This window comes from Aethalodelphis obliquidens, unplaced genomic scaffold (assembly GCF_003676395.1).
Source record: "Aethalodelphis obliquidens isolate GAN/ISIS:26980383/991018 unplaced genomic scaffold, ASM367639v1 scaffold13, whole genome shotgun sequence".
Classification (NCBI taxonomy): Eukaryota; Metazoa; Chordata; class Mammalia; order Artiodactyla; family Delphinidae; genus Aethalodelphis; species Aethalodelphis obliquidens.
Window position 1 is genome coordinate 11,493,808 of NW_020837957.1, and position 27,987 is coordinate 11,521,794.

Below are 27,987 nucleotides of genomic sequence, written 5' to 3' on the forward strand. Positions count from 1 at the left end.
AATGGTAAATGCAAAGTCCCTGAAGGCATGTGTGCTCTCAGCCTGAGGAAGTCAGCGTGGCCTGCTACACAAGAGGAAGAGGAAGCCAGGAAATAGCAGGGGCAGGCTGTGCATGTCTTGGAGATGAATGCAAGAGCTTTGGTTTTTTATCCATATAAGATGAGAGTAATTGGAGGCTTTTGTGAGTGGCATTACTTCATCTGTAGCACATTTTTAAATAATTATTTTGGCTACTGTGTTCGTTACTATAGCTTTGTAATACAGTTTGAAATCAGGGAGCATGATGCCTTCAGCTGTGTTCTTTCTCAATATTGCTTCAGCTTTTGGAGTCTTTTGTGGTTCCATAACATTTTTAGGATTGTTTGTTCTATTTCTGTGAAAAATGCCATTGGAATTTTGATGGAGATTACATTGAATCTGTAGATTGCCTTGGGTAGTTTCAACATTATTAATTCTTCCAATCCATGAGCATGGGACACCTTTCCATTTATTTGTGTCTTCTTCCATTTCTTTCCTCAATATTTTGTAGCTTTCAGTGTACAGGTCTTTCACCTCCTTGGTTAAATTTACTCCTAGGTATTTCATTCGTTTTGATGCAATTGTAAATGAGATTGTTTTCCTCATTTCTCTTTCTGATAGCTTGTTAATAGTGTATAGAAATACAACAAGATCTTTGTATATTGATTTTGTATCCCTGTAACTTTACTGAATCTTTTTATTAGTTCTAACAGTTTTTTGGTGGAGTCTTTAGGGTTTTCTATATCAACTCATCCACATACAATGAGTTTTATTTCTTCCTTTCCAAGTTGGATGCCTTTTATTTCTTTTTTCTTGCCTAATTGCTATGACTAGGACTTCTAATACTATACTGAATGAGAGTGGGCATCCTTGTCTTATTCCTAATCTTAAAGGAAAATCTTTCAGTATTTCACTATTGAGTCTGATGGTAGCTGTGGATTGGCTACCATGTTGGGAACATACTTTTAATAGGCAAAGAATAGTAGCAGCAAAAGTAATTAGAAGGAAACTATCATAATACAAGCAAAAGATGATGGTTTAGACAAGGATGAGAGGTAGTCAGATTCTGTATAATTTTTTATTATCATGATGCAATTTAATGTAACAAATTTGAGCTCAACTAAGCTATCCTGTGCAGTGGAACATGCTAGGTATACAGGAGTAAACAGGCCTTTGCTTACCCTCAAATCATGTTCCAGCTAGTGATATAGACATGTAAATAGCTAGTTGTAACACAAGAAAGAATGAAATAAATCTAAATAATAGTGAAAAATTATTTTGCGAAATCCTTGGACACTTTATAAAGGATGTGTCTTGTGAGTTGGGCTTGAAGAGGGCAGAGGATTTCCACAGGCAGGAATAAGAGTTAGATAATTCAGACTGAAAAAATAGTAAGAACAATGTCCTGCATTGAGCAAAAGATCTAATCTCAGTTCACTTCTTTTAGCCTACCTGGGCTGCTTAGAGTCTGCCCTATGCATATGTGGTTCAGAGGTCAGCCAGAGAATTAGGCAGAGTTTATATGCATATTCTGGGGCTCCCTCTCCCAGACCCCTTTCTTCTAGGATTTCCCCTCATTTTCTAGTGCTTACATGTGATAAGCAGGATTCTAGGATGGCTCCCAAGATCCCTTCCACTTTTTTCCAGGAATACCACCTACGTTTGAGTTTGGACAAAACCTATGAATATGATGAGATATTACTCCCATAATTATGTTTCCTCATATGGCAAGACAAAGATTATTCTGTGTAGGTATGACCTAATCAGATGAGCCCTTTAAAAGCAAAGAATATTTCTCCAGTTGGTCACAGGGGAAAAAGTTTAGAGAAACATGCCCTTGCTGGCCAGAAAGAAAGCAAATGGCTATGTTGTGAACTGCTTATAGGAGCCATGTGGCAAGGAACTATGGGCATCCTCTAGAAGCTGAGCGTTATCCCTGAACAACAGTTGGCAAGAAAACAGGAACCTGAAGGAAATGAATTCTTCCAGTACCAGTGAGCTTGGAAGAGGCCCCTGAGCCTCAGATGAGAATCACAGAGTGAACTAACACCATGATTTTAATCTGGTGAGGCCCTGAGCAAGGGACCCAGTTAACCTGTACTAGACTCTGACCCACGGAGATAATAAATGGGTATTGATTTAAACCACTTGTGATAATTTGTTACAAAGCCATAGCTAATTCACTCTACCCTAGATGCCCTGAATTCTATCCTCGGGTTCTTCAAGCAGGCAAAACTGCAGGCTTGCCGCCATCGGAATTTTAATTGCTCTCTAAGATGCAGATGGGGCCTACCCTTAGGGAAAATGTTGTAAAAAAAAAAAAAAAAAAAAGATAAGAACCTTATCCTATGCCCTTCGTTTCTTCTGTGACTCCCCTCCAAAATCTACCTGCTCCTGTTCACTCTCTGTTTCTTTCAGGTCACAGTCTTTTACATTTTATCCAGAGTTTACAGTTGTTATCTGGGGGAGGGTTGATCCAATATAAATGCAGTTTGTTCATTCAGATTCTAGATACATTTTGAAGGCAGAATGATTATGATTTGCTGGTGAATTAGAAGCAAGAGTATGACAAAAAGAGAATTCAGATATTATCCTGTGGTGTTTGGAAGCAGAAATGATAGAGTTGCCATTTACTGAAGCAGAGAAGACTATATAAATGCAAGTTGCATATGTGAGTTAAGAGTTCAAGAAAGAGTACTAAGCTAGATATAGATATTTGGAAGTTGTTTTTTAAAGCCATGAGACTGAATTAAATCCTCAACAAATTAAATAGAGAAGAGACCCAAAGACTGAGGCCTGGTGCAATTTAAAATTTAAAGATAAAGAGGAGAAGTGAAATCTAAAGACAAGACTGAGAAATAGCAAGTAATAGTGAATTAAAATAATGAGAAAATAGTGACCTCAAGTCCAGTTGAAGAATGTTTCAGGGACAAAAGAATGATTATTTGCATTTAATGCTGTGCCAAGTAAGATGGATTTAGCAATGAGGAGGTAAATCTGTATCCTTGACAAGAGCAGTTTCAGCAGTGTTATAGGAGAAAACCTGATTGGGATGGAGGACAGATGGAAGGAGAATAAGAGTCCGCAAATTTAGGCAACTCTTTAGAGCAATTTTGGTGAACAGAGAAATGGAGTAGTAGCTTGAGGAAGAAGTAGAGTCAAGAGTTTTATTTTGTTTTTGTTTATATGTTTTTAAGATGAAAGAATTTATATGTCTGTAGGTTGATGGGATAAAACAATAGAAAGGGAACGCTGATGATGCAAAAAATAGAAGGGAGAATTATTGTCAGAGCAATGTCCTTGAGTAGATTAGCAAGGATAAGATCTAGTACACAGTGAAGGAATTGCCCTCGGATAGAATCAGGCAAAGTTCATCTGTAGAAAAGGGAGTGAAGGCAGATGATGTGAGTTTAGATATAGGTGGGTGGTTGAAGTATTAGCGGGAACTAGAGGTTTGAGGAAAGAGGAGAAGGTGCAAAACAGCCATTTAGAGAGTGAGAGAGAGTGAGCTAGGAATACAAAATAGACTCTCTAAACAGTACTGAGGGTCCACTTCAGGTTAGAGGGTCATAATTTTGAAATAAGAGCCGTCAGGATGGATTTAATCAAGACTAGGATTTTTCCAGCTGTGTACAAAATTCATGATAGGGCAAGGGAGTTGAGGCTATGTGGGATGGAGTGAATAAGATTGCCAGTGTAATCTAAGCTAAATCATGGAGGAAATAAGGTGACTGGATGATGGTGAAAAGATGATAACAGGAACAAAAAATAAGGGAGACATCGGATGATAGACAAAAAGATAGAACAATAGTAGCAAAAACATGGTTTTTAAGGCTGAGTGATATATATATATATATATATATATATATATACACACACACACACACACAGGGGTTTATTGCACTATTTTCCTTTACTTCAGGGTACATTTGAAAATCTTCACAATGCAAAGCAGCATCTTCTTAAGTGGTAAGATGGTTTATGCAGTCAAAGTTGTTGGAGTCAGAGCTCCAGACAAAGTGAGCTGGGTAGAGAGGAGGTAGAGCCCCAGGGCCATCTGACGGAAACTGTGAGGATGCAGAGCACGGAGGAGTTGCAGGCATCGCTGGTAACAGGGCCTAGGGTATGAATGACCGGGGAGCTAAGTGACCAAGGGAAGGTGGAGGATAAGAGCATTGCAGAAGAGGAGACAAAGGGCCCCAGAGGTCAGGCCACCTTAATGATTATCTGCATGGATAATAAAAGCACCGAGAGTAGTGCTAGAGAGCATGACAGTGAGCCAGATGCAAAACCTTCAGAGAAAGGAGAGGGACCCTGGGGAAAAACTTGACAAACTGGTGGCTCTTCCAGGAGAAACCATTTGGAAGTTACAATGTCAGTGAGAAAGACACAGACCCCACCCCTACCCCCTGCTTACCCCCAGTACCATCCCCACCCACCTAGAAGTACAGGAATATGTGAGAGAAAACAGCTTCCTCTTGAGAGAGCTCTGGGGGAAGCAGTGTCCTCAGGGGAGGGCTAGATATTAAGGGAGAAATTGTTCTACTAAGGATCTAAATTAGTTGGTTACTGTACCTGAATGTTAAATTGGGCTATCCACCTCCTGGCAGTGAAAGTTTCATAAAGGGAGAAATGATAGGTTATGTAACATGTCCTTAGGACCTGAAAAAAGAAGGCATATAATTTCTTCAAAAGAAACCAACTTTTTCTAAAATCTCGAGAATTTTTTCCTTAGATCCATAATCATTTATATATCTCTAGCAACTAGAACAAAGCTTGGAATATAATCAGAATACAAGAAATGTTTATTTGACCAAACTCATCTGACACGAAGGTTCATAGTGGACAATATCTTTAATGACAGTTTTTGAAGATTAAAAGCTCATCTTAACCCCTAAAGTAGGGCATAGTCATGAGGTTGCTATTGATCTTCGTTTTGAGTCTGAGATGGTATTTTCAAAAATAAAGCTAATTATAAAATCAACTGTAGCAGTTCTTTCCCTACAGACACATTGAACAGTGTATTATAGGGCACTGAGATAGTTAATAGTTTTTAGTATTCACTTTTATTCTTTGATTTTGAAGAGGCAAACCTGCCGCGTTAAAGCGCACAAAGCTAATTAAAGCTTTTCCACTATTTCATTATCTGAATGTAGTTGCAAATTCTGACTTAAAACTCTTATCAGAGGGAGACTCAACATCCCTCCATGAACAGCAAGTGAACATTCAATTAACACTTCAATACAAGTGTATTTTAAATAAAAATCTACTTTATTGTTAATCTCATTCTTTGCACATGCAAATATCCAATTTTAAAATCCAAAGACAGCTGCATCCCTTCTATTCTTTGGGGAAAAGAAGTCTTTTCTTTATTTACAGGGAAGACCTGAATTTTCTGAAGTTGTTACCAAGTTAGAAGAGTGTCTCTGCAACACTGAGGTAAGAACTTTGGCTTCTGAAATATGTCCATTACAAAGGCTTGAATATCTAATGACGTTGGGGAATGTAGTTAAGGTCTTGCTTGTGGAAAGAAAGTGTGTGTCCATAACGCCATTCATATTTTCACCCTGTCAATTAAGTTCTTAGGGTGGAGGAGAATTGACTGCATCTGTAAGGCAAAGGCAAATTCAGAGTGAATTGGGGCCCTTCCAACAAATAATCAGGCAAGCAAATAGACATGGGTATGCATAGCTTAAAAAATTGATATGTAAAAATTTAAAAATAACAAATGTGTTAGAAGGTAATTATGTAAATCATTACCTTCTATACAAAATTTCTTACAAACAATGAAATGTAAGCTAAAACATTAAGCCATTGTCCATTTATGTTCAATAAGAACCAGAAAAATTATTACTAAAATTAGCACATAAATTAATTGGGAGGCATTGCTTTTATACCACACATATTTTACATAAAGTGATGTGTGTTGGTAATGAGACTAATGGAATTTTCTTTCCTTAATATCAAGGAGCTGTTTGCTTTAATTTTCTCTATAATTGCCTTAATTTTCTATACACCTGTTCAGGAGATAGCATTTGAAAATAGGCAAGGGAACTGAAACATGAGGGTTAATTCAAAAATAATAACATATTCCCAAATGCAACTGAGTGCTACGGGAGAGAGGGATGGACATCACACATACAGGCTCACGTATAAACGAGTGTATGGACGGGCAAAAATGGGGAAAAACAGCATCAACCTGAGATTGCACAACTAAATCCCAAAGTGGAACCATCTGAGGAAAGTTTTCTTTCCTTAAAATCTTAACAAAGAGTGACTGGAACCTAATCTTTTTTTTTTTTTAAATATTTATTTATTTGGTTGTGCTGGGTCTTATTTCTGGCAGGCGGGATCCTTAGTTGCAGCTCGTGGGCTCTTTAGTTGTGGCATGCGAACTCTTGGTTGTGGCATGCATGTGGGATCTAGTTCCCTGGCCAGGGATCGAACCTGGGCCCCCTGCATTGGGAGCACGGAGTCTTAACCACTGCACCACCAGGGAATTCCCTGGAACCTAATCTTTTGGAAAAGTGTTCCAGGTCTGTGATTACTGCCTGAAGTGAGTGGCTCTGTCTCATGAATGTTTACTGGAACTTACAAAGAGGAAGCTTTACTCTTTAAACATAAAACTTCCTTTCCCTTCTCTTCAGTCCTGAAACAAACGAGGTGGAGAGAAGTAGAAGTATATTTGGTGGGACTACAGCAGCCCCTACTAACAAGAGCATCTGCCAGAGGCTTGGGATGTTGAGAGATGCTTTTCAGGCTTGAGTTCCAAGTATCTTCTCACTCTGAACCTTTGTGTTTGACAGAGCAAGGCTGTGCCAAGCCTGGGATATATCCAGTTAGATCAGAGAGAGAATTCCAGAAACAGGGACAATGGTAGGATCTGCTAAGCTAGCTAGTCTTGTTATATTGACCAAGCCTCTTAGCACAATCTCCCCTAGTGGAAAAGACGAATAACTATGGGCTATATGCAAAGAGAATTTGCTGAACTGCATTGCACTAATTAATGAACTAGAATCATCTTTAAGGATCTTAACTTGTGTAGCTCCATAAGGCTCTATCCTCTCTACTCTTCAACTTTTTAGTCAGTGGTTAAGATCAAGGTGAGGAAGGCTCTGCTCATCACATTTGTAGATATAGTAAAGTTGAGAGAGACAACAAATATTTGAAAGCAGGAAAAGTAGTAGGACATGTCTAAGAAATAATTTAATAGGAATAAATATATCATCATACACCAGAGTCAAAGAAACAATAGTAAAAGAATCAAATGTTGGAGATATGGTTAAGGAGCATCATGAAGGTTAGTGGATAATAAGCTTTTGGTGAGTTAGAATATGAAGTATCTGTCTTGCATCTGAATAAAGAATGTGATCATTCCTCTCTCTCCTGAGATGGCCAAACAAAATAGTTCCCAGTTATGTCCTTTTAAAGGGATAATTAAAACTGGAACACAAATTTTAGGGAATAGAGATCAGAGTGGTGAATGGATTGAAAATCCTGTATGTGAGAGCCAATTAGAGGAACCAGGGATACTTATCCCAGAGAAGACAAATCTAGGATGAGTCAACAGCTGTTTTTAAACATCTGAAGAACTGTCATGTAGGAAAGGGAATGGCCTAGTTCTCTGTGGGCCAACAGATGGAAATGAAGTACAATAATAGAACTGGTTAATTGTGAGGAAGAACTTTCCATTGGTCGGAGCTGTCCTAACATAAATGAATGGATCTGGAGACAGTGAGTTCCCCATCACTGGAGGTTCCCCATCAGATTGCATAGCTGACTTGAAAAGGATGCATAGAAGAGATTAAATCATTGAAGAGTTTGAAGGTTCATTTCAATACTGACATCACATGATTCTCGGAGCTTTACTTAGAAATGTCTTGGCTACTGTGAAGAGTTTAGAATTTATATATATATTATTTTTTTAAACCAAAGTCTGCTCTCTACATGTCTTATGAAATTATAATGTCAAAGCACTAATATTCTCAGTCGTGTTATGTAGAGTGCATAAGTAACAAGGGTGTCAAAAGTTCAAGAAAACTACTTTCTTATTTTTTCCTCTTCTCTTTCTCATTTTCTTCCCTCACACTCTTCTATTTTCTAACTATACTTAACTATTTGTAAATATTTTTTAAAATTCTCTTACAACAACTCTATTTAGTCCTCATGCTTGCTGGACATTAAAGCAGCCTTCATTTTATAAAATGGATGTATTTTTGGGAAAGTGTGTAAATCCATTTTATGTAAAGGGAATAATTGTAAGCTCCAATTTAAAGGAACTCTGCCATGAACCTCATCACCATAGTGAAAAATGTAGAGAATCTTTTAACCATTAAATAATAATGTTCTATTTTATGAATCTGATTTGAGCCTACTGTGTTTTGTTAAAGACAAGCATAAGTTTTATGGGCCAGCTCTTATCACAGAACTGGGTCAAAAAAAGCTAGCCAGGTGTTGCCATCAGAGGCTGAAAGGAAAAGCAAGCTGAGATGAATTGAAATTAAAATATGAGAAATCCTCGAATGGAAGGTTAAATCTACATTCTATACTATGATGTTAAGCCTGTTGGATTTATTAATTGATTGAAATTGCCCCTCCTTCACTCAGCTGATGTCGCCTGCATCAAGTAACAGCAGTGGGTCTCTCTCACCTTCCTCTTCTTCTGATTGTCTGCTGAGCCGCGGAGGGCCTGGCCGGAGCCACGTGGCAGCTTTACGGAGTCGCTTTGAATTGGAATATGCTCTAAATGCAAGGTCCTATGCTGCCTGGTCCCAAAGGTAAGTGGTAGTTGACAGTTACACAGTCAAGTCAGATTCCAGAATTTCATCAAGATAATCACCTGACTTGCTTAGTATCAACAGGGAACTTACCACCCCTGTGGCAAACTTTGAAAGGGGAGTTTTGAACCTATTTTTCTTCTAATATTTTGACCAAAAATTAGAAATTTTGTTGTCTGTTAGTCTAGGTTCTCTAAGCTTCGGGTTAACTCTTGCTTAAGCAAGAATTGTCTAACTACAGCAAGAACTGTCTAGCTACAGCAACAAAAGGAATTTATTGAAAGTATTCTGGGAGTTTCTTATGGAATTTAAGGAAGAATTTCTTGTGTGGGAATCAAGAAGCAACTCTGAAGGTCTGAGCACCAAAAGTTCAGTGTTCTGAGAATTACCTTATAACCCAGCAATTCCACCCCTAGGTATATTTCCAAAAGAATTGAAAATAGATACTCAACAAATACCTGTACTCAAATGTTTATAGCAGCACTATTCACAATAGCCAAAAGGTGGGAAAAAAAATCCATCAACAGATGAATAGATAAAAAATGTGGTATCCATACAATAGAATATTATTCAGCCGTAACAGGAATGACGTACTGATGCATGCTACAGCATGGATGAACCCTGAAAACATGCTAAATGAAGGAAGCCAGGGACAAAAATCACATATTGTATGATCCTATTTATATGAATATCCAGAATAGGTGTACTAGTCAGTTTGGGTAGCTATAACAAAATACCATAGATTGGATGGTTTAAACAACAGAAGTTTCTCACCATGGAGGCTGGAATCTGACATCAGGGTGCCAGCATGGCTGGGTTCTAGTGGGACTTTCAAATTTTCCTGGTTTACAGATGGCCACCTTCTCACTGTACCCTCACATGGCAGAGAGAGCTCTGGAGTCCTTTTATCTTTTGATAAGGGCACGAATTCTGTCCGATCAAGGGCTTCATTCTTCTGACCTCATTTAACCTTAATTGCAACCTTAAAGGCCCTATTTCCAATACAGTCACATACGGGGTTAGGGCCCCAACATATGAATTTGGAGGGAGGGGGGACACAATTCCGTCAATAGCAATAGGTAAACCCATAAAAACAAAAAAGTAGATTGGTGGCCCCAGGGTCTGGGTTGGGGAGGAGGAAATTGGGAGTAACTGCTTAATGGATATGGGATTTTATTTTGGGGGAATGAAAATATTTTGGAATTAGATAGAGGTGGTGGTTACAAAACATTGTGAGTATACTAAATGCCACTGAATTTTTCACTTTAAAACGATTGATTTTATATGATGTGAACTTTACCTCAAAGAAAAACAAAAGCCACAAAAAAAAGTTTAAGCAAAGGGGCAAGTCAGAAAAAGAGGAAAAAAGAGTTCAGCTTTCTTCCATAGCAAACTGTGCCATTTACACGCCCCAATCCCCAATACACAGTCTCCTGCAACCTACAACATTCCTTGAGCAAGTCGCATAGCTGAGTCCAACATCGATAGGGAGAGAAAATATACTCAGCCTCTAGTGGGAGGTGCTACAGAGTCATATGGCAAAGGACATAAATACAAAAAGCATAACGAAGTAGGAATAAGTACAGTCTGCCATGCGAGAAAATATGATTGGTCCCTTTGGATTATATGGCCACCTCTGGTCTAAACAAATGTGGTTGGAGTGAAGGTGGGGTCATATTTCATGTATGTAACCCTGGTCGCCAATGGCCTGATCTGGATGGAGAACAATAAAGGCAGGCACTGTGAGCTCCATGGATACCCTACAAAGTGCATACTGCAACTCCTGGAAAGTCAGAAAAGACTGGCTTAAAATCTCTGTCCTTCCACATGTGCTCCAGAGCATTTGTACATGAGCCATTACACATGCGCACTTATACACACACATGCACGTATACACATTCACACATTCTGTCATCAGACTCAACATTTTTATCCTGAAGGTGAGGAAAGATTATCTGGATTTAGCAAGGATCCTATACCATCTACAAATTGCTACTGTTGCCTTTTTAGCCATAGTTATTATATTCCTGGTCTGACAAAAGAGTTGCAGCTGCAGCTATGAAGAGATGAGAACCTGAATCATGAACTTTAATCTATGGAATGTCATGAAGTTAAGTATCAGCAGGCTTGATTGATAACAAGGCAAACTGAACACAATTCTTTACTGGACTCCAGTCTCCCACATAATTTCATAAGGGGCTCATAGGCCAAGATTAGATTAGGTTCAGTCACAACATCATCTTCAATTCCATCTGCTCTTCTTCTTCTTTACTTGTGGTTTTAAAATTAATTATCTGAAGAGACAGATTTTGGTATTTCCAAAGCGTGGTCACCCAAGCTTTGTCCACTTGAGGCAGAGGTTAAGAGGATGAGCTGTGGAGTCAGATCTGAGGTTCAGTCTTGGCTTTACCACTTAAGAGCTCAGTGACCTTGGGCAAGTTACCTGCATCTTATATGTAATATACAGATAGTAATACTAGCTCTTAGGATTGTTACTGGGAGAGGCAGTATTGTCACAAGAGTGACTGAGTGAAAAATGCCAACAGACCCAAGCAAAGGGTGCAAGTTCCCATAATGTAGGTAAGTCACACAACTTATAGACAGCTACCCAGATGGGAGGCACAGCAGCACACCCAACTGGATGAGTTGGGGGTGGAGGGAACACAGCTGCTCTGGCCTTCAAGAACCCGGAAGAAGGTACACCACTACTCCTAAAACTGCCCAAACAGGGTGGGAAAAAATCATCAGGTGTTTTGAGATGCTCCCTTTGATAGTCTCACATGGTTTTTTATACCTCCCTGGCCCTTCAGGACAGTTATGGAACCCTGATAAGTACTTGTCTGTCTACTTGGTACAAATTTCTCTTAACAGCCTAGCACACCCTGAGTATTTGTTGTGAGGGTGCATTGAAGGTCAGTTTGTAGTTGTATCACTCCTCTAGTAAGGTCAATCTTTGGACTGCTTGAAATCAACTCCAGAAATAAGTAAAGCATTTAGCTAAGTTGTAAGATGCACCATGTCTGTTTTATTCATATCTGTAACCCTAGTAGCTAGCAGTGTAATTGGAATGAAGTCAATATGTAACAAATATTTGTTCTGAGGATAAAAAAATTGGATAAATTGGCTCAATAATTTGTAATTATTATTATTTTGGAGCATAATCAGTCAATAAGCTTTAATTATTTTCTCTATTCTTTCCTTTTAAATAGCTATCACTATTGCATTTCTACTGCATGCCAGGCACTATTTTAGACACTTTGAATACTCATTTAAGTAAACCTTAGAAGTTAGGTATTCCAATTTTTATAGATAAGGAAACTGAGGCTCAGAAATGGTAAGTAACTTTATTAAGTTTATTGAAGCAGAATTGGAGTCCTCATGCAGGACTCTCCTATGCTTTCTGAATTTCTCTGGCACAGGAGGTGTCACTTTTCAGAAGTTTGATATATTTTGCCAATACTTGTATTTGCTGGACTTCTTCCAATGTCTTCTGAAAGTTGGTCAGGGAAAGAATTCAATTACTCCTCCCAAGCCTGCCTTTTCAGCATGTGTATAGGAAAGAGCAAATGAGACCAGAGATCAATAGGTTCTTAAAGTCAAAGAATCCAAGGATCCAGCAGGGTCGTGAGTTTAACAACCTGGAATTCAGCCGGCTCTTTGGCTGCACATTAAGAATCACCTGGGGAACTTTTACAAGTACCAGTGTCCAGGACCAATTAAACCAAAATCCATGGGGATGGCATCCAGACTTCAGGAGCTTTTAAAGTTTTCCAGGTGAGCCCAATATACATCCAAGCATGAGAAGCATGCTCAAAGAGAATACTACAATCTAACCTTCCAGTCAATCTGATGCAACTGATGGGGTAAACAAAAGAGGACCGTGAGTGCCAAGGTGAAACAGCAGCTGTGACAAAAGGCGACCATTCTGAAGGCTGATTACCTGTGTGGTCTCTCCCAAAAGTCCTTGCAAGGTGCTAGCAACCTCTGATCTAAGAGGCTTTCTAACTAACTCATTACAATCACACAAGGTGTAATTTTTAGCCCAGCATTATTTTTTCCTAAATAGCAACAAGATATGGCCTGTAGTCCTCACCCAAAATGTTCCCAATTTTGGGTCTTGGAGCCCTCAACAATGTCTTAAAAATAGTGCATTTATTTTTTCAATTTTGGGGTTATGAAAGTTACAGCCTGTAATTTTGTAATTCTTGATTTGGCGGGGGTTTTGGTTTCTATTTCCACATTTGTTTTTAATTATTATTTTCCTTTATAAAATAAATATCAAGGTGGGAAACTGTGTCAGATATCTTCTCCAAAGGTAATAGACATTTGTTAATTCCTGCTGCAACCCCAAACTGATGAAATCTGAGTTTGGGGAAGGCACTCCTGAAGTTCTGCCTCTTTTAAAATACTTTGTGTCTTTAGATATATTTGGAAAACTAAGCATGTGGCACTTGCTCCTCCCACAGGGTATGAAATCTCCCATCTTGTACATGGATTACATCATGTAAATTTAGAAATGACAAAGTGATACACAACCTTTCAGATGTGAAAACCAATTAGTGTTTATGTGGGGCTGGGCTCTGAGAATAGAACGCTATGACCTAGTTAGCTGTCCAGGAGAAGAGAGCAGAGATCCAGAGATTGGAACTGTGAAACAGATTGATTTGGAATTAATTTTTCACATTACAAAAGGGTCCATGAAAGGGTTCCTTTAAATAGAAAGCTTGCCTAGTGCACTTAGAATGCAATTCAACTTATAAAAGTTGAATATGTTATCAAATTTTAACTTACACATAGTTTTTCCAGAATGCAGCAACTGTGTAAGATGATAGCACCATGAAACCAATGCTCCTAGGAGGAATGAAAAAAGGAGCGGTGAGGGGCTTGTGTCCACTCGCTTCTGTGGAGCAGGATGGTTTATCCAGTTTCAGCCGTAGTGTGGTGTCTCTTCACCACCGAAGGGCAAATACTCCCCTTTTTAGTCTACTGCCTCTCCTCCATGCTTCTTTGTACTGAAACTTCCCTCAGGCCTCTTAAATATTCACTTTTCTTCCAATCCCTTCTTCATTCCCAATTTATTTCTCTTGCCAGCTCACCACAATCAGCAGTTTCAACCCATGGCTCCAACTCTCTGTCTCTCTCTCGCTCTCTGTGTCACACACACACACACATACAGTTAGCCCCCAGTCCATATGTCCAAACTTGGCTGCTCTGCTTTCTTTGTCATGTCTTTAAATTCTCTCCCTCGAGTCCCAGCTTCCCCATGCCATAATCCACTTAACCCTCTACTGCCAGTGTAATCTTCCTTCTGTAGACCTCCAATTATATCACTACCCTACTTTAAAACTACCAATAATTCCACATTGCCTCTAAAATTAAGTGACGTTATGTCATCCAGAATCCAAAATGACCAGTGAAACACATTTCCAGTTTTACCCCACAGTGAACATCAGATGTTCCAGTGGTTCTAGACATTGATCCCATCACTTCTCTTCTCAAAAAATTCTCTAGGGTTTTGGGAACTGTAAGACATATTTTTTGATATTTTGGTATTTTTGGTATTTCCCAGTGACAAGGGAGGTGCCAGTGATATTTAGTGGGGGGGGGCAGAGTGTTGAATTTCCTACAATGTTTTGGACAATCCCACAAAATAAAGAATTATCCTGCACAGAATAGCAATAGCATCCCTGGTGACACACACTATAGACAAACTAGAAGTTCTACTATTTCCCATACACACCCCATGTTTAATTTACTGTCAACCTATTCCTATATCCTATTTTTTAACCTCAACAGTCCCGCCCAATCTTATCAAAATATTAATCAGCCTTCAGTAATATCTAGTCAGCTTGATCACTATGTCATGAAAGAGCCTTTTCTGGGACTAACTCCTCCTCAGTTATGCCTTACCAAAGGCCACGGTAGTTTGTGCCACTTTATACATTTGTGTTATTTTGTCTTTTATTATGATCATTTATTTTTAATTCCCCATTAGTTCATAAATACTTTAAGGGAAGAAATTTTCTTTTGTGTTTTTTTTTTCTGGTGCCTACAATATCTCATTTATAACTGAACTGTAAGTGGTGAATATTAAATATTTTTTATCTATAATAAATTAGAGGAATCATTAGTTGGCCTAAGAATACCATGCTTTGTATTTCTGAAATTTGAGTAAAACTGTGGCGCTCAGAATTTTGACCCTTACTTTCCGGTCAAGTTCAAATTTTTTTTGTCCAAAAATAATGAACAACCAGTTAATTCAAACTTCTTTCCATCCCACCCCCTCACTATTAGGGCATTAAATATCTGCTTACTTCTTTGTAATAAAAAAAAGAATAGAATTTTGATGCTGGAAACGTGTGAAAAAAGAAGGCACTGACACATTCATTCCCAGTGTGTTTTAAAAGGGGAGTTTGCTTTGAGTTGAGGTAGTTGAGAAAGGTTTCACTGAAGAGAGATGATGGAAATATAGTTCAGGTATAAAGAGAACAGGATGAACAAACATGAAATAACGACCATGAACTTTCTTTTCCTCCTTTTTAAAAAGAATAGTCATCCCTTTCTCAGTGATCTATAAAAGAAGTTCTTTCACATATCAAGGATCTACCTTTAGATAGGTCTGTTTTCAGTTTTTCTATTCTGTTCCATTGGGACATTTGTTTATCCCTGTGTCAGTTGTATACGATTTTAATTACAATAGCATTATTAAACTCTTGATTTCTGGTAGGGCACAGCCCATCTTGACTATTCTTGATTATTCTTGACTTTTTTTCTTCCATATAAATTTTATAATCAGCTTGCATTTTTTCACAAAAACATAAGATTTTGATTATAGGTATTTTAAACCTGTAGATCAATATGGGAAGATATGACATCTTTATGACATTGAGTCTCCCTTTCCATAAACATAGTACTTTTTGTATTTATTTAGATGTTCTTTAACATCTTTTAGTTAGGTTTTATAATCTTCTCTGCAAGGTTCTTATACCTTTTGTCATGTTGATTGTTACATTCATTGTGATTGCTGAAATAATTTGAATTCATTGCTACCATATTATTTTATTCTCTCTGGGTTTTTTTCTCACTCTGTCCTTTGCCTGTTTTCCTTTGGATTATTTGAATAGGCACTCTGGTTTTCTGTTCCTTAGTAGGTACCCTAGAAACTTTAACATATTAAACTTAATAAATTTTATATTAATATACTTGTCCTACTCCCAAATAAAAGAGATATTTTAGAGCATTTTAGTTTCATTCATTCCCTCCCAAATTATATAATTCTATCCATTATTTTATTTTATTATGATTTTTCTAATTCCACAACTTAGATATTATTTTAATGTTTTACACAGCTATGGTTTATTTAGACTTAAATAACGCAAGCTCAGTAGTTATGGTGCACAGGCTTAGTTGCTCTGTGGCATGTGGGATCTTCCCAGACCAGGGCTTGAACCCATGTCCCCTGCATTGACAGGTGGATTCTTAACCACTGCGCCACCAGGGAAGCCCTCTGTTCTCTATTTTATGGCCCCGTAATGGGAGATATGTAACCAAGTTTGGAAAAGCTATGGGATCTCTCATGAAGCTACATAAAAACAGAGGGATTTTAAAAGCTGCTGGGATGTTTGATGTCAGAAGAGGCTACCCAGGTAAAAGGCCAAAAAGAACAGCCTTCCTTCACAAGAGCATTAGTTCATGAACACATTTGTCCCCTTAGGTAACTCTCACCTGAGATTCTCCTATCTTACTATTGAACGGAAAAGGAGTTTTCCATTCTGAAAACACCTTTATTTTCCCTCTTTCTTGAGGTATATTTTAGTGGATATGGGATTTAAGGTGTTTAATTATTTTCCCCTGAAACTTTAAGGTGCTTTTCCACATCTTTGTTGTTGTTGCTGCTGTTAAAATATTATCTGTGAATCTAATTGTCATTTATTTTATTTTTAATCTGCCCTTTCTAATTGCTGTTAGAATTTCTCTTTGTTTTTGGTATTGTACAGTTTAACTATGTTGTATACAGGTATGGATTTATTTTTATTTATCTTGCTTTGAATTTATTAGATGTCCAGAATCTGAAGATTGATATCTTTCATAAATTCTGGAAAATTCTCAGTCACTACCTCTTCTAATATGTCTTTACCCCATCTTCTCTCTTCTCTCTTTATGGACTTCTAATTAGATGTATTTTAAATCTTCTCACTCTATTTTCCACATTTCTCAATCTCTCTTTTTTTTAAAATTTTCCACCCTTTACTTTCTCTATGCTGCTTTCTGGTAATTTCTTCAAATCTATCCAGTACACTTGGTAGCTGGATCTAATACACTGCTCTCTTCATTGCATTTCTAATTCAATTCATTTCTAATATCTATTCCAATTCTAGAAATTGTATAGCTTTTGCAATTTGACTAAACTCTTTTGAAAATCTGTTTCTTCTACACACTTCTAAATTATTTCTTCTTTTCATACACATTTATTTTAGATTCTATTAATATATCTGAATATCTGCTATTTCTCTATCTGAAGTTTTTAGATATAATTATGTAGTTCATTGTTCCTGATAATTCTTGCTCCTTGTTTTAAAATGTATTTAGAAATTTTTGTTTCTATTGTAGCTCATATTCCTTGGAACTTTATCGCTGGCAATTTTTTGACCTTTATTTGGTGTATGTTACTTCACAGATGGTTTGCTTTTGCTCTTTCTGACTATCTGGGGACACTAACCCACCAAACCACTTAAAAACTTCAACTTGGAGTTTTCCATAAAACACATGTAGTGATATTTTTGTTTTAAAACTTGCATGTGAATGGGCTTGTGGATAGAACCTCTCAGGGAAAATATTTCATTTTTTCATTTTTCTCAGTTTATCTGGAGCCAAGGATGACATAGAGCAATTATCCTCTGTATCTTCCTATGTAGAATGGATGTTATTATTCCTGGCTCACCCAATCTTGGTGTTGTCCTTCAAAGATTTTAGCTTTATACAGGTGTTTATTAACTGACCTCCCACCTGGCGTGGGCCCATGCTATTTCTCCCATGTAGTCCAATAAAATTCAAGCTTTAGGCCCACAAGAATCAGTAGAATAGCTTCTTCATGGCACTTACATCTGCCTGGAAGTATAGTTTTAGCCAATCACTTACTTTTTTATTGGTATCTACACTAAATTGTAAACATCATGAGAGCATGAATGTCTCTCCTTTTTGATTCTGTGTCTCCAGTACTTAGAATAGGGTCTAATAGTTGCTAAATACATACTTGTGGAATGAATGAATGATCATGATAGGCCTCGCAACATGATTCCATTTAATCCTCACTTATGAAGTAGGCCTCCTGGTTTCCATTTTTCAGTTTGTTTTACAACTGAGACTCCAACGATTTAAGTAACTTTAATGAAACTGTATAGTGGAAAAATGGTAATTAATAGTTGAATCTGGGCCTATCTGGTGGTGTTTCCATTACACCATGCTGCCTCTGGAGACTATGCTTGGCCAACATGTTTGAACTGTCTTTAAGAAGCAGAAACTTCTAACCTCTGGTTTGGGCTTTGAGGATAATCAGCAGGGAGCTATCCAGAGTACTGAACTACCTGCCTCGAAAACTCTTCCAGCTTCAATGGAACGTAGCTCATTCTCAGTCTATGGCCAGTACAGCCTTTGATTGAAGGAAAAATTTCCCTTCTCACTCTGACTACCTCTGATACTAGCCACTTTACCTCAGCTTATGCCTGCTCATAACAGATCTTTATAATCAGCTGCCTGCACTGATACACACCTAACCTGAACAAAACAAATTCCATATCTGCTGCCTCATTCACGAGCAGACCATGGCCTAACCTTGTCCTCTCTCTCTTCTTTAATCATGTCTCTGGAAACCAGCCTGATTCCCTGGCCACATTTCTAGAAGCAGCAAAAACTAATCAGGACATATAAAAACATAAACTCCTTCCTTCTAAGTATTTGGGGACCAGTTTTGAACATTACTTCAGTATGATTTCTTTATTGAATTAAGTACATCGTAAAACCAGACATCTTTTTCTCATTAAATGTACTCTCTACTATAGTAGTCAATTGAATTCACTGTATTAAAAACAAAAAAAGAATCTTTTAGCTTATATTTTTGTTCAACAGAATAAAACCTATCCAGTGATGAAGGTTTCATGAGTTTTTCAGTCCTGGAAATGAAGACAAACACTGCCCTTTAACTCATAAACACAATGAAGGCCCAGAATCTTTTAGCTGATTCTACATAGAAATAATTTTAAGATCTATAAATTTAAGAAAATAATAAAAAACATCTTTGGCTTTCTGAACTCTTTTTTACTTGTTAAACATTGTTGATTTAAAATATCACATCTAGTGTTTACAAAAGAACTCAGTGTGTATCAGAGCATCACATTAATACCTAATCCTCAATTCAGCAATGTATTTTGAGCTTGTAGCGTGGTCTAACTCACTTAAGTTCTATGGGCCTCGTTCACATTGTTTGTATAGTGAGGGGAGTAAGACATTGCTTGCCTAATCAAGGGAGAAGACTTTTTTTCTCAGGACAGTTATCACCTCTGGGATGTATAATTTTTGTGACACTCACTTTCTGAAGGTCAGTAATCAAGCTCATTAAGGGTCTGTGCTGGAAAAATATAAAAGCCAAAGGAGAGCAGCTGGAATCTAAGCAAGTGGCGTGATGCCTGTCATTTGCCTTTTATCTCTTTCTTTTTAAGCTCAAATCTGTCCATAAATTTTTTTCTAATTAACAAAAGCAGAAAATTTCTTAATGTCATGGGGTATGGGGTTGAGAGAGATAATACATAGCTACACATGTTGTGTGAGGGTGTGAAAGCACTTCTTATACCTCTTCATTATGTGCTTGAATGTCATCTACTAAGGAGGGAAAATTAAAGAAAGTGGAGGAAGTTAAAACTATTTCCATAAAGGTCAAAAAATAAGCATATCCATCTATTTATATTTATACAAAACCTCTTCACCACAGCCCTAGGTACCATACCCAGAAAGCACTGTAGTGAAATAAGAAAACAATTCCCAGAGGCACACATACACACAAAAAGTAAAAGGAAGACAGAAGACTGTAAATTGATTGCTGGTGCTCTCTGCATCTCATGTTGCTGATATCCTACAAGTCATCAAAATTGGAAATAGTCTGTTCTGAAATGCAATAGGGCTCAATGTAAGAACTTCCTTCCAGCTAATGTGGACCTACAGCAGTTGTGTTAGAAGCTCTTTTCTAGTTGCCTTGCTCTCTAGCGCCACCTAGCAATCAGTTGACAAAGCACGGGTGAGGCCTTCAGCCCTCTGACTGCTGTACTGAGGAGACAGGCTTAGAGATTTCACTGAACAGAGGCATTCAGCCTTAAAGTTAAGAGGAGGTGAAAAATGTCAATTCTTTCCTTCAGTTCCTTGACTTTAAAACCACCCTTAGTTTGAAACAGCATTTCTCCATGAAAAATGTAAAAGAAAGAACATCAAACAAAATATTCTGTTCAAAAGAAGAAGTGATGAAAAATAGGAAATTAATAAAAGTGAAGATATGAGAAGAGCCCTACATGTGTAAAATTGACACCTTTTTTATAAGCTTCAAGGACCTGATTTATTGTCAAGCAAAAAAGATTTGCATGAAAAAAGTGAGCAAGTGACATATGTAGGTTACTACATATGCACTCGAGAGAGGGAAAGATGCAGCTCTTACGGTGGCTGATGCTGTAATCTTGGGTTCTTTTCTATCCTTCAGCAGTGCTTGTTAGCAACCTAAAATGGGCTCCCTCATAACCCAAAGGGTGAGCCAGAGTGCATTTCCCTCTTCAAGCATTTTGTAATACTAATTAACTAATTCCCAGCCACAGGAAGGGAACCTGCAAAGATTCGCCGTAGGCAAACTGCTAAATAAATGGTGACAGATTTCTCAGTTTTCAATTAGGTGAAATGACATATTGGGACAACGACTAGCCTGACTTTCTAAGGATAAGAGTTTTATGAGTTTTTCATTCCTGGAAACGAAAAGAAACTCTGGTCCTTTCTCCATTCATAACCAAAACGAGGGCCCAGACCCACTCTTGCCTTCATCAAAGCACATCAAAGCACCGCTTTTGGCGGTGATGGTTGTGCACGACTGATAGTAAAAGACCTGGTCCAAAAAAGCTGCTTTTGAGACTGCTGCTGCTCTACTGAAATGTCTGACAGGACACAGCACGGGGACCAAAGAGAACAACTGGCCTAATTAAATCTGTACAGGCAGCCCTGTGCACTGTTCAGCAGCCCTGACTCCAGCTCGGGCCCCGCCCTGCTCCCTCCTGACTCCAGTGTTTGTGCTTCGAATCTCTTGCTAGCATGGCAACTGTTGCCATGTTTGCAGTAATAAGAAGTGGGTGATGCTGGTGTCTCTGTAATGCTTCAGATACAAGAGCAGAGATTTCTAAATAGATTTCTGAAGAAGCTCTTACAATGGCACTGCACAGTTTAGCAGGTTTAATTCCTCATAGATTTTTTTTCTTCTTTTCACCTTTACCACCTTCCAGGTAGACTGAATCTAACCCTCATACAATGCAAAAACTGCAGCATCCTTCTTTTGCATGCCAGTATTTGAAACAGGAAATTTCTCATTAGAGAAGACATTTCACAAATCATTGTTTCTTATTATCTCCTTGAAAACCATGAGATTGAGTTTTTCTTAGTATTTAGGTAAGCAGTTAAGACAGCCTGAAAAAATCATGGACCCAGGGAAAAAAAGGTATTAACCAAAGTGGAATGAAAAACGTCTATCATTAATATTTTTTATATTGTCTGAGCATTTTCTATTAATGAGCAGGTGTTTTAAAGGCCTCAATTGCAAAAAGAATACCAAGAATGCACTAATGGAATATGTTTATTACCTTTTTTAATCCTTTTCCAAAGAGACAGCAAAAAAAAAAAAAATTAAATCCTCTATATTTGGCATTAATCAGGGACCTATTTGCCAACCAGTGTTAATGGCCCCCCTGCATGTCACTGGATGCCAATACAGCCTAGGGCCTAGGAGAGAGATGTCAGAGATGAAGCCATGTGCACTGATGACAATGTTAACCTGGTCAAAAAAGCAAGAGAAGGCACATTGCGTGTTTTGATCACTTACTGTGTTCCAGACACTATTACACATTTTCTTGTATGCCAGTCAGATCATTGACTTATCACAACTCTTCTACAAGTTAGGAGTTATTTATCAGTATTCTACAAATGAGAAAACTGGAGCACAGAAAGGATAAATAACCTTCCCAAGGCTTTGTAACTAGTAAACAGCAGGGCCAAGATTGAGCGTAGATCAGCCTGACTCCAAAGCTTATAATCTTTTCACTACTTGCCGAGCTGCTGCAGTGTGAGACAGAGGGCTGCCCTCATACTAATCAACCCTGTGGCGTGGGCAAGTCCCTTCCCACCCTGGGTTTCAGTGACTATTCTGAGGCATGTGAACTGGACCTTGCTACTCAAGGTGTGGCCCACAGACCACCAGCTTCAGCATCCCCTAGGCGCTTGTTAGAAATTAAGACTCCTAGGGGCCACACAGGCCTACTGAATCATAATCTGCATTTTCAAGATTTTAACACGTGACTTGTGAATGTACATTAAAATTTAAGAAGCACAGGACTTGCCAATCTCTGTGGACACTTCTAGCTCTAGTATATTTAGAATGTTGTCCCCATTGTCTCTATATTTCTAGATCCTACCCCTTCTTCAAGGTTGCATCACCTCTCCCTACAAGCATTCCTAATTCCATCCTTACACTTGATGGAAAGAGTTTTCTCTCTTCTAAGAAAGGTTTCATTTACCTTACCTCACTTTCTACTTAGTATCATGTCTATGTTGTGTAAGTTCCTTGAGGGGGATACCCAACCATGTGAAATAATTTTATACTTGCAATACCAACTGGCATAGTCCATTACACTAAAGAAAATATGTTGAAAGAAATGTTGAATGAATCATTATCTGAATTTTGTTACAGATATCATATAGTGCTCCAGTTGCAAGATCCCCGTATTATCCATTATCCATATGTCAAGGCAATCACATTCCGACTTGCAAACAGCACACACAAGAGCAGTTTTCAAACTTCCTCACCCCACCTCCACCTTCTTAGCACACAGATACATGGAAGAGTCAATGAAGGCTAAGCTCAGCTCCAAAATCTCTTCTTCTTGGAAGTCTCCCTGGATACCTTCAATTGGCTAGATACACATCATGTTTGTTGCCATCTTATCCCATGCATATCCCATCAGAATCAGAAACTATATTATAATAATTATAATTATTTCAGTTGTCCCCCTACACACAGACACACATAGTAAGTGGTAGGTACATGTATCTTAAATGAATGAATGAATGGCTCAATCAATGCAAACCTTTTGACTGACTCTAAAGTCTACTTTTTGTTCCACATTAGGGTCCATTGAAACTAAGAACATGGAGAAGCACAGTTCTGTGGTGAGATTTAAGCACTTGTTTTAGCCACACTGGCAATCCCTAACAATACAGCACTTTAATTTAGTGTCACATGAGCTAGTCATCCAGGCACACGAGCCCTGATGCGTAGGAACTTGAGTGCCTTTTAGATACCTCAAGGTTGAAAATCGAAGCACTGTTTGTTTTCTTTCCTGTCTCAGTAAGTCAATCATCCATTTTACATAGTGCCTGCATCAAACCAGGAGTTTTCTAGGAATTGGAGAAGTCAAAAAGGGTACATAGTAAAATTTTTCCTCCCTTTAAGTAGCCTAGTATGGAATATAGACCCCAAATGTATTTATAATACAATGTGATTATACAGTATAAGACTCTTGGGTCATGTAAACACAGAGGGAGGTATTTATGAGAGTGAGGAGAGACATACCATTGGCCTTGAGGTATGTCCAGCAGGTTGCCCATTTGTCCTTCTCTGGAAATGACAGTGAATTAGAGAGTAAGAAGAACACTAGCTATGGATTGCCAGGCAATGAATCTATACTGAAGAGGAGAGACACTGAAAACATAGGAAAAAATAAGGAAAGCTGGTGGGGCATGGACTCATTAGTGGCACATGGTATAAATTTAAACAGAATTTATGGGAAATTTTTTACCAGATGGCAGAGAAGGAAGATCCTGAGCTCACCTCCCCCCATGAACACACCAAAATTACAAGTACTTACAGAGTAACTTTCTATGAGAATAACCTGAAGACTAGCAGAGAAGGTTTTCCACAACTAAAAATATAAAGAAGGAACCATAATGAGAGAGGTAGGAGGGGTGGAGACATGGTATAGTGAAGACTCACACCCTCAGGTAACTGACTGACAAACAGGAGGATAATCACGATTGCAGAGGTTCTCCTCAAGGAGCAAGGGGTCCAAGCTCCATACCAGGTTCCCCAGCCCAGGAGTCCTACACTGGGAAGATGAACCCCAGAATGTCTTATTTTGAAGGCCAGTGGGGCTTGCATATGGGAGAGCCAGAGGGCTATAGAAAACACACTCTACTCTTAAAGGGCGTGTGCAAAATCTCACATACTCCAAGTCCCAGTGCAGAGGCAGTAATTTAAAAGGGACCTGGGCCAGACCCACTTGCTGATCTTGGAGAACCTCCCAGAGGGGCAGGAAGCAACTGGGACTCCCCCATGGGGACACAGATGCAGGCAGCTGCTGTTTTTCAAAGCTTATGCTACCACAAGGACAGTGGTGCTGGCAAGTGGAGTCTTCCCACTAGCCTATTAGCTCCGGGTTTACCAGCAGGTCAGCACCAGGCCTGGGACCCTCCAGGCCACACAGTCAGCTACACTGGGACTCAGCCCTGCCCACCAGTGGGCTGGCAGCCAAGAGGGCTGAGTGCTAGCCCCACCTACCAGTGCACCCAGAGTAGTCAGCCACATCACAACAGAAGAGCCCATGCAGCCCACATAGAGGGCACCCTTAGAACATTAGAGGGGAATATGCTGCTCAGCCTCATAGGATGTCTCACACATAAGGCCACTTCTCCAAGATTAGGAAATTTAACTGAGCTACCTAATGCATAGAAATAAACACAGAGGGTTAGGCAAAATGAGGAGATGAGGAATATGTTCCAAACAAGGGAACAAGACAAAACCTCAGAAAAAGAAAAAAACAAAGTGGAGATAAGCAATCTACCTGGTAAGGAATAGAAGGTAATAATCAAGAATTCAAGGTAATTATGCTCAATGAACTTGGGAGAAGAATGAATGAACATGGTGAGAAGTTTAATATAAAGTTAGAAAATATAAGGCAGAACCAAACAGAGCTGAAGAATACAATAACTGAAGACAAAAATCCACTAGAAGGGATCAAAAGTAGATTAGATGATAGAGCGGAATGGATCAGTGAACTGGAAGAAAGAGTAGTGAAAATCATCCCAACTGCACAGAAATGAAAAAAGAATTTTTTAAAATGAGAATAGTTTAAGAGACCTCTGGGACATCAAGCATACTAACATTCACATTACAGGAGTCCCAGAAGTAGAAGAGAGAGAGAAAGAGGCAGAGAACTTATTTGAAGAAATAATAGCTGAAAACTTCCCTAAGCTGGGAAAGGAAACAGACATCTAAGTCCAGAAAGCACTGAGACTTCCAAACAAGGTGAGCACAAAGAGATCCACACCAAGACACATTATAGTTAAAATAGCAAAAATTAAAGGTAAAGAGAGAATCTTAAAAGAAACAAGGGAAAAGCAACTAGTGACATACAAGAGAACTCCCATAAAATTATCAGCTGACTTTTCAGTGGAAACTTTGCAAGCCAGAAGGAAACAGCATAACAAATTCAAAGTGATGAAAGGAAAAAGACCTGCAACCAAGAATACTCTACCCATCAAGGCTATCATTCAGACTTGAAAAAGAGATAAAGAACTTTACAGAATAGCGAAAGCTAGAAAGAGTTCAGCACCACTAAACTGGCTTTACAAGAAATGTTAAAGGGACTTCTCTAAGCAGAAAAGACAAGACTACAACTAGAAATATGAAAATTATGAAAGGAAAAGATCTCATTGGCAAAGCAAGCATATAGTAAAAGTAGTAGATCAACCACTTATAAAGCTAGTAGGGGGGTTAAAAGAGAAAAGTAGTAAAATTATCGATATTCACAGTAAGTAGTTAAGGGATACACAAAACAAAAATGTGATGTCAAAAACATTAAACATTGGCCAGGGAAGTAAAAACGTAGGGTTGTTAGAATGCATTCAAAATTAAGAGATCATCAACTTAAAATAATCACCTATATATATAGGTTGTTATATATGAACCCCATGATAACTATAAATCAAAAGCTTATAATAGATACACACACAAAAAAAGACAGAGGAATCCAAACATAACTAAAGATACTTATCAAATCACAAGGTAAGAGAACAAAAGAATCAAACAAAAATGGGCTACAAAAACAATCAAAAAACAAAATGAAAATAAGTACATACTTATACATAATTACTTTACATGTAAATAGACTAATGCTCCAATCAAAAGACATAGAGTGGCTGATCATGTACAAAATCAAGACCCATATATATGCTGCATAAAGACCTCACTTCAAATATAAAAACACACACAGACTGAAAGTGAGTGATGGAAGAAGGTATTCCATGCAAATGGAAATAAAAAGCTGGTGGACCAATATTTATATCAGACAAAATAGACTTTAAAACAAAGACTATAACAAGAGACAAAAAGTACAGTACATAATCAAGGGGTCAATCCAACAAGAAGATATAACAATTGTAAATATATATGCACCCAACATAGGAGCACCTAATTACATAAAGCAAATATTAACAAACAAAGGAAAAAGTTGACAGGAACACAATACTAGAAGACTCTAATACCCCATTTACATCAATGGACAGATCATCCAGACAGAAAATCAATAAGGAAACACTGGCTTTAAACAGCATATTAGACCAGATGGATTTAATATATATATAAATAACATTCTATCTAAAAACAGCAGAATACACATTATTTTCAAGTACATATGGAACACTCTCCAGGATAGATCACATGCTAGGCTACAAGATAAGTCTCAGTAAATTTAAGAAGATTGAAATCATATCAAGCATCTTTTCTAACCACAAAGGTATGACATGAGAAATCAACTATAAGAAAAAGCCTGCAAAAGAAAAAAAAAAATACATGTGGAGGCTAAACAATATGCTACTAAAGAACCAATGGGTCACTGAAGAAATCAAAGAGGAAATCAAAAAATGCACAGAGAGAAATGGAAACACAATGATCTATGGGACACAGCAAAAACTGTTCTAAGAGAGAAGTTTATAGCAACAAAAGCCTACTTCAGGAAACCAAAAAAATCTCAAATAACCTAAACTTACACCTAAAGAAACTAGAAAAAGAAGAACAAACTAATCCCAAAGTTAGTAGAAGGAAGGAAATGATAAAGATCAGAGCAGAAATAAGTGAAATAGACAGTTAAAAATGGAGAATATCAGTGAAACTAAGAGCTGGTTCTTTAACAAGATAAACATAATTGATAAACCTTTAGCTAAATTCATCAAAGAGAGAGGGTCCAAATAAAATCAGAAATGAAAGAGAAGTCACAACAAACACCACAGAATTACAAACAATTATACACCAATAAAATGGACAACCAAGAAGAAATGGATAAACTAGAAATGTACAATCTCCTAGAAATGTACTAAATCAGGAATAAATAGAAAATATGAACAGATTAATTAACAGTAATGAAATTGAATCAGTAATGGAAAAAATTCCCATCAAACAAAGTTCAGGACCAGATGACCAGATGACTTCGCAGGTGAATTCTACCAAACATTTAAAGAAGGGTTAACACCTATCCTTCTCAAACACTTCCAAAAAAATTGAAGATGAAGGAGTGTTCCTTATTCTACAAGGCCAGCATCACCCTGATACCAAAACCATAAAAGACACCAAAAAAAAAAGAAAATTACAGGCCAATATCACTAATGAACATAGAGGCAAAAATTCTCAACATTAGCAAACCGAATTCAACAACACATTAAAAGGATCATATACCAAGATCAAATGGAATTTATCCCAAGGATGCAAGGGTGGTTCATAACTGCAAATCAACCAATGTGATATACCACATTAACAAACTGAAAATAAAAATCATATGATCATCTCAGTAGATGCAGAAGAAGCTTTTGACAGAATTCAACTTCCATTTATGATAAAAACTGTAAACAA

At 37.9% G+C, this 27,987-nt stretch overlaps 1 protein-coding gene and 1 non-coding gene across 2 annotated transcripts in view; one reads left to right on the plus strand and one right to left on the minus strand.

Moving 5' to 3' along the window:
- TNNI3K (TNNI3 interacting kinase) overlaps positions 1–27,987 on the plus strand; it is a 290,251-nt gene that overhangs the window by 226,224 nt on the left and 36,040 nt on the right. The window contains exons 24-25 of the mRNA XM_027114085.1: positions 5,398–5,457; positions 8,626–8,795. Coding sequence (XP_026969886.1) covers positions 5,398–5,457; positions 8,626–8,795 — 230 coding nt within the window. The remainder of the gene's footprint in view (positions 1–5,397; positions 5,458–8,625; positions 8,796–27,987) is intronic.
- TRNAW-CCA (transfer RNA tryptophan (anticodon CCA)) lies at positions 6,445–6,517 on the minus strand. Its single transcript has one exon. It is a non-coding gene; the product is annotated as a tRNA-Trp (tRNA).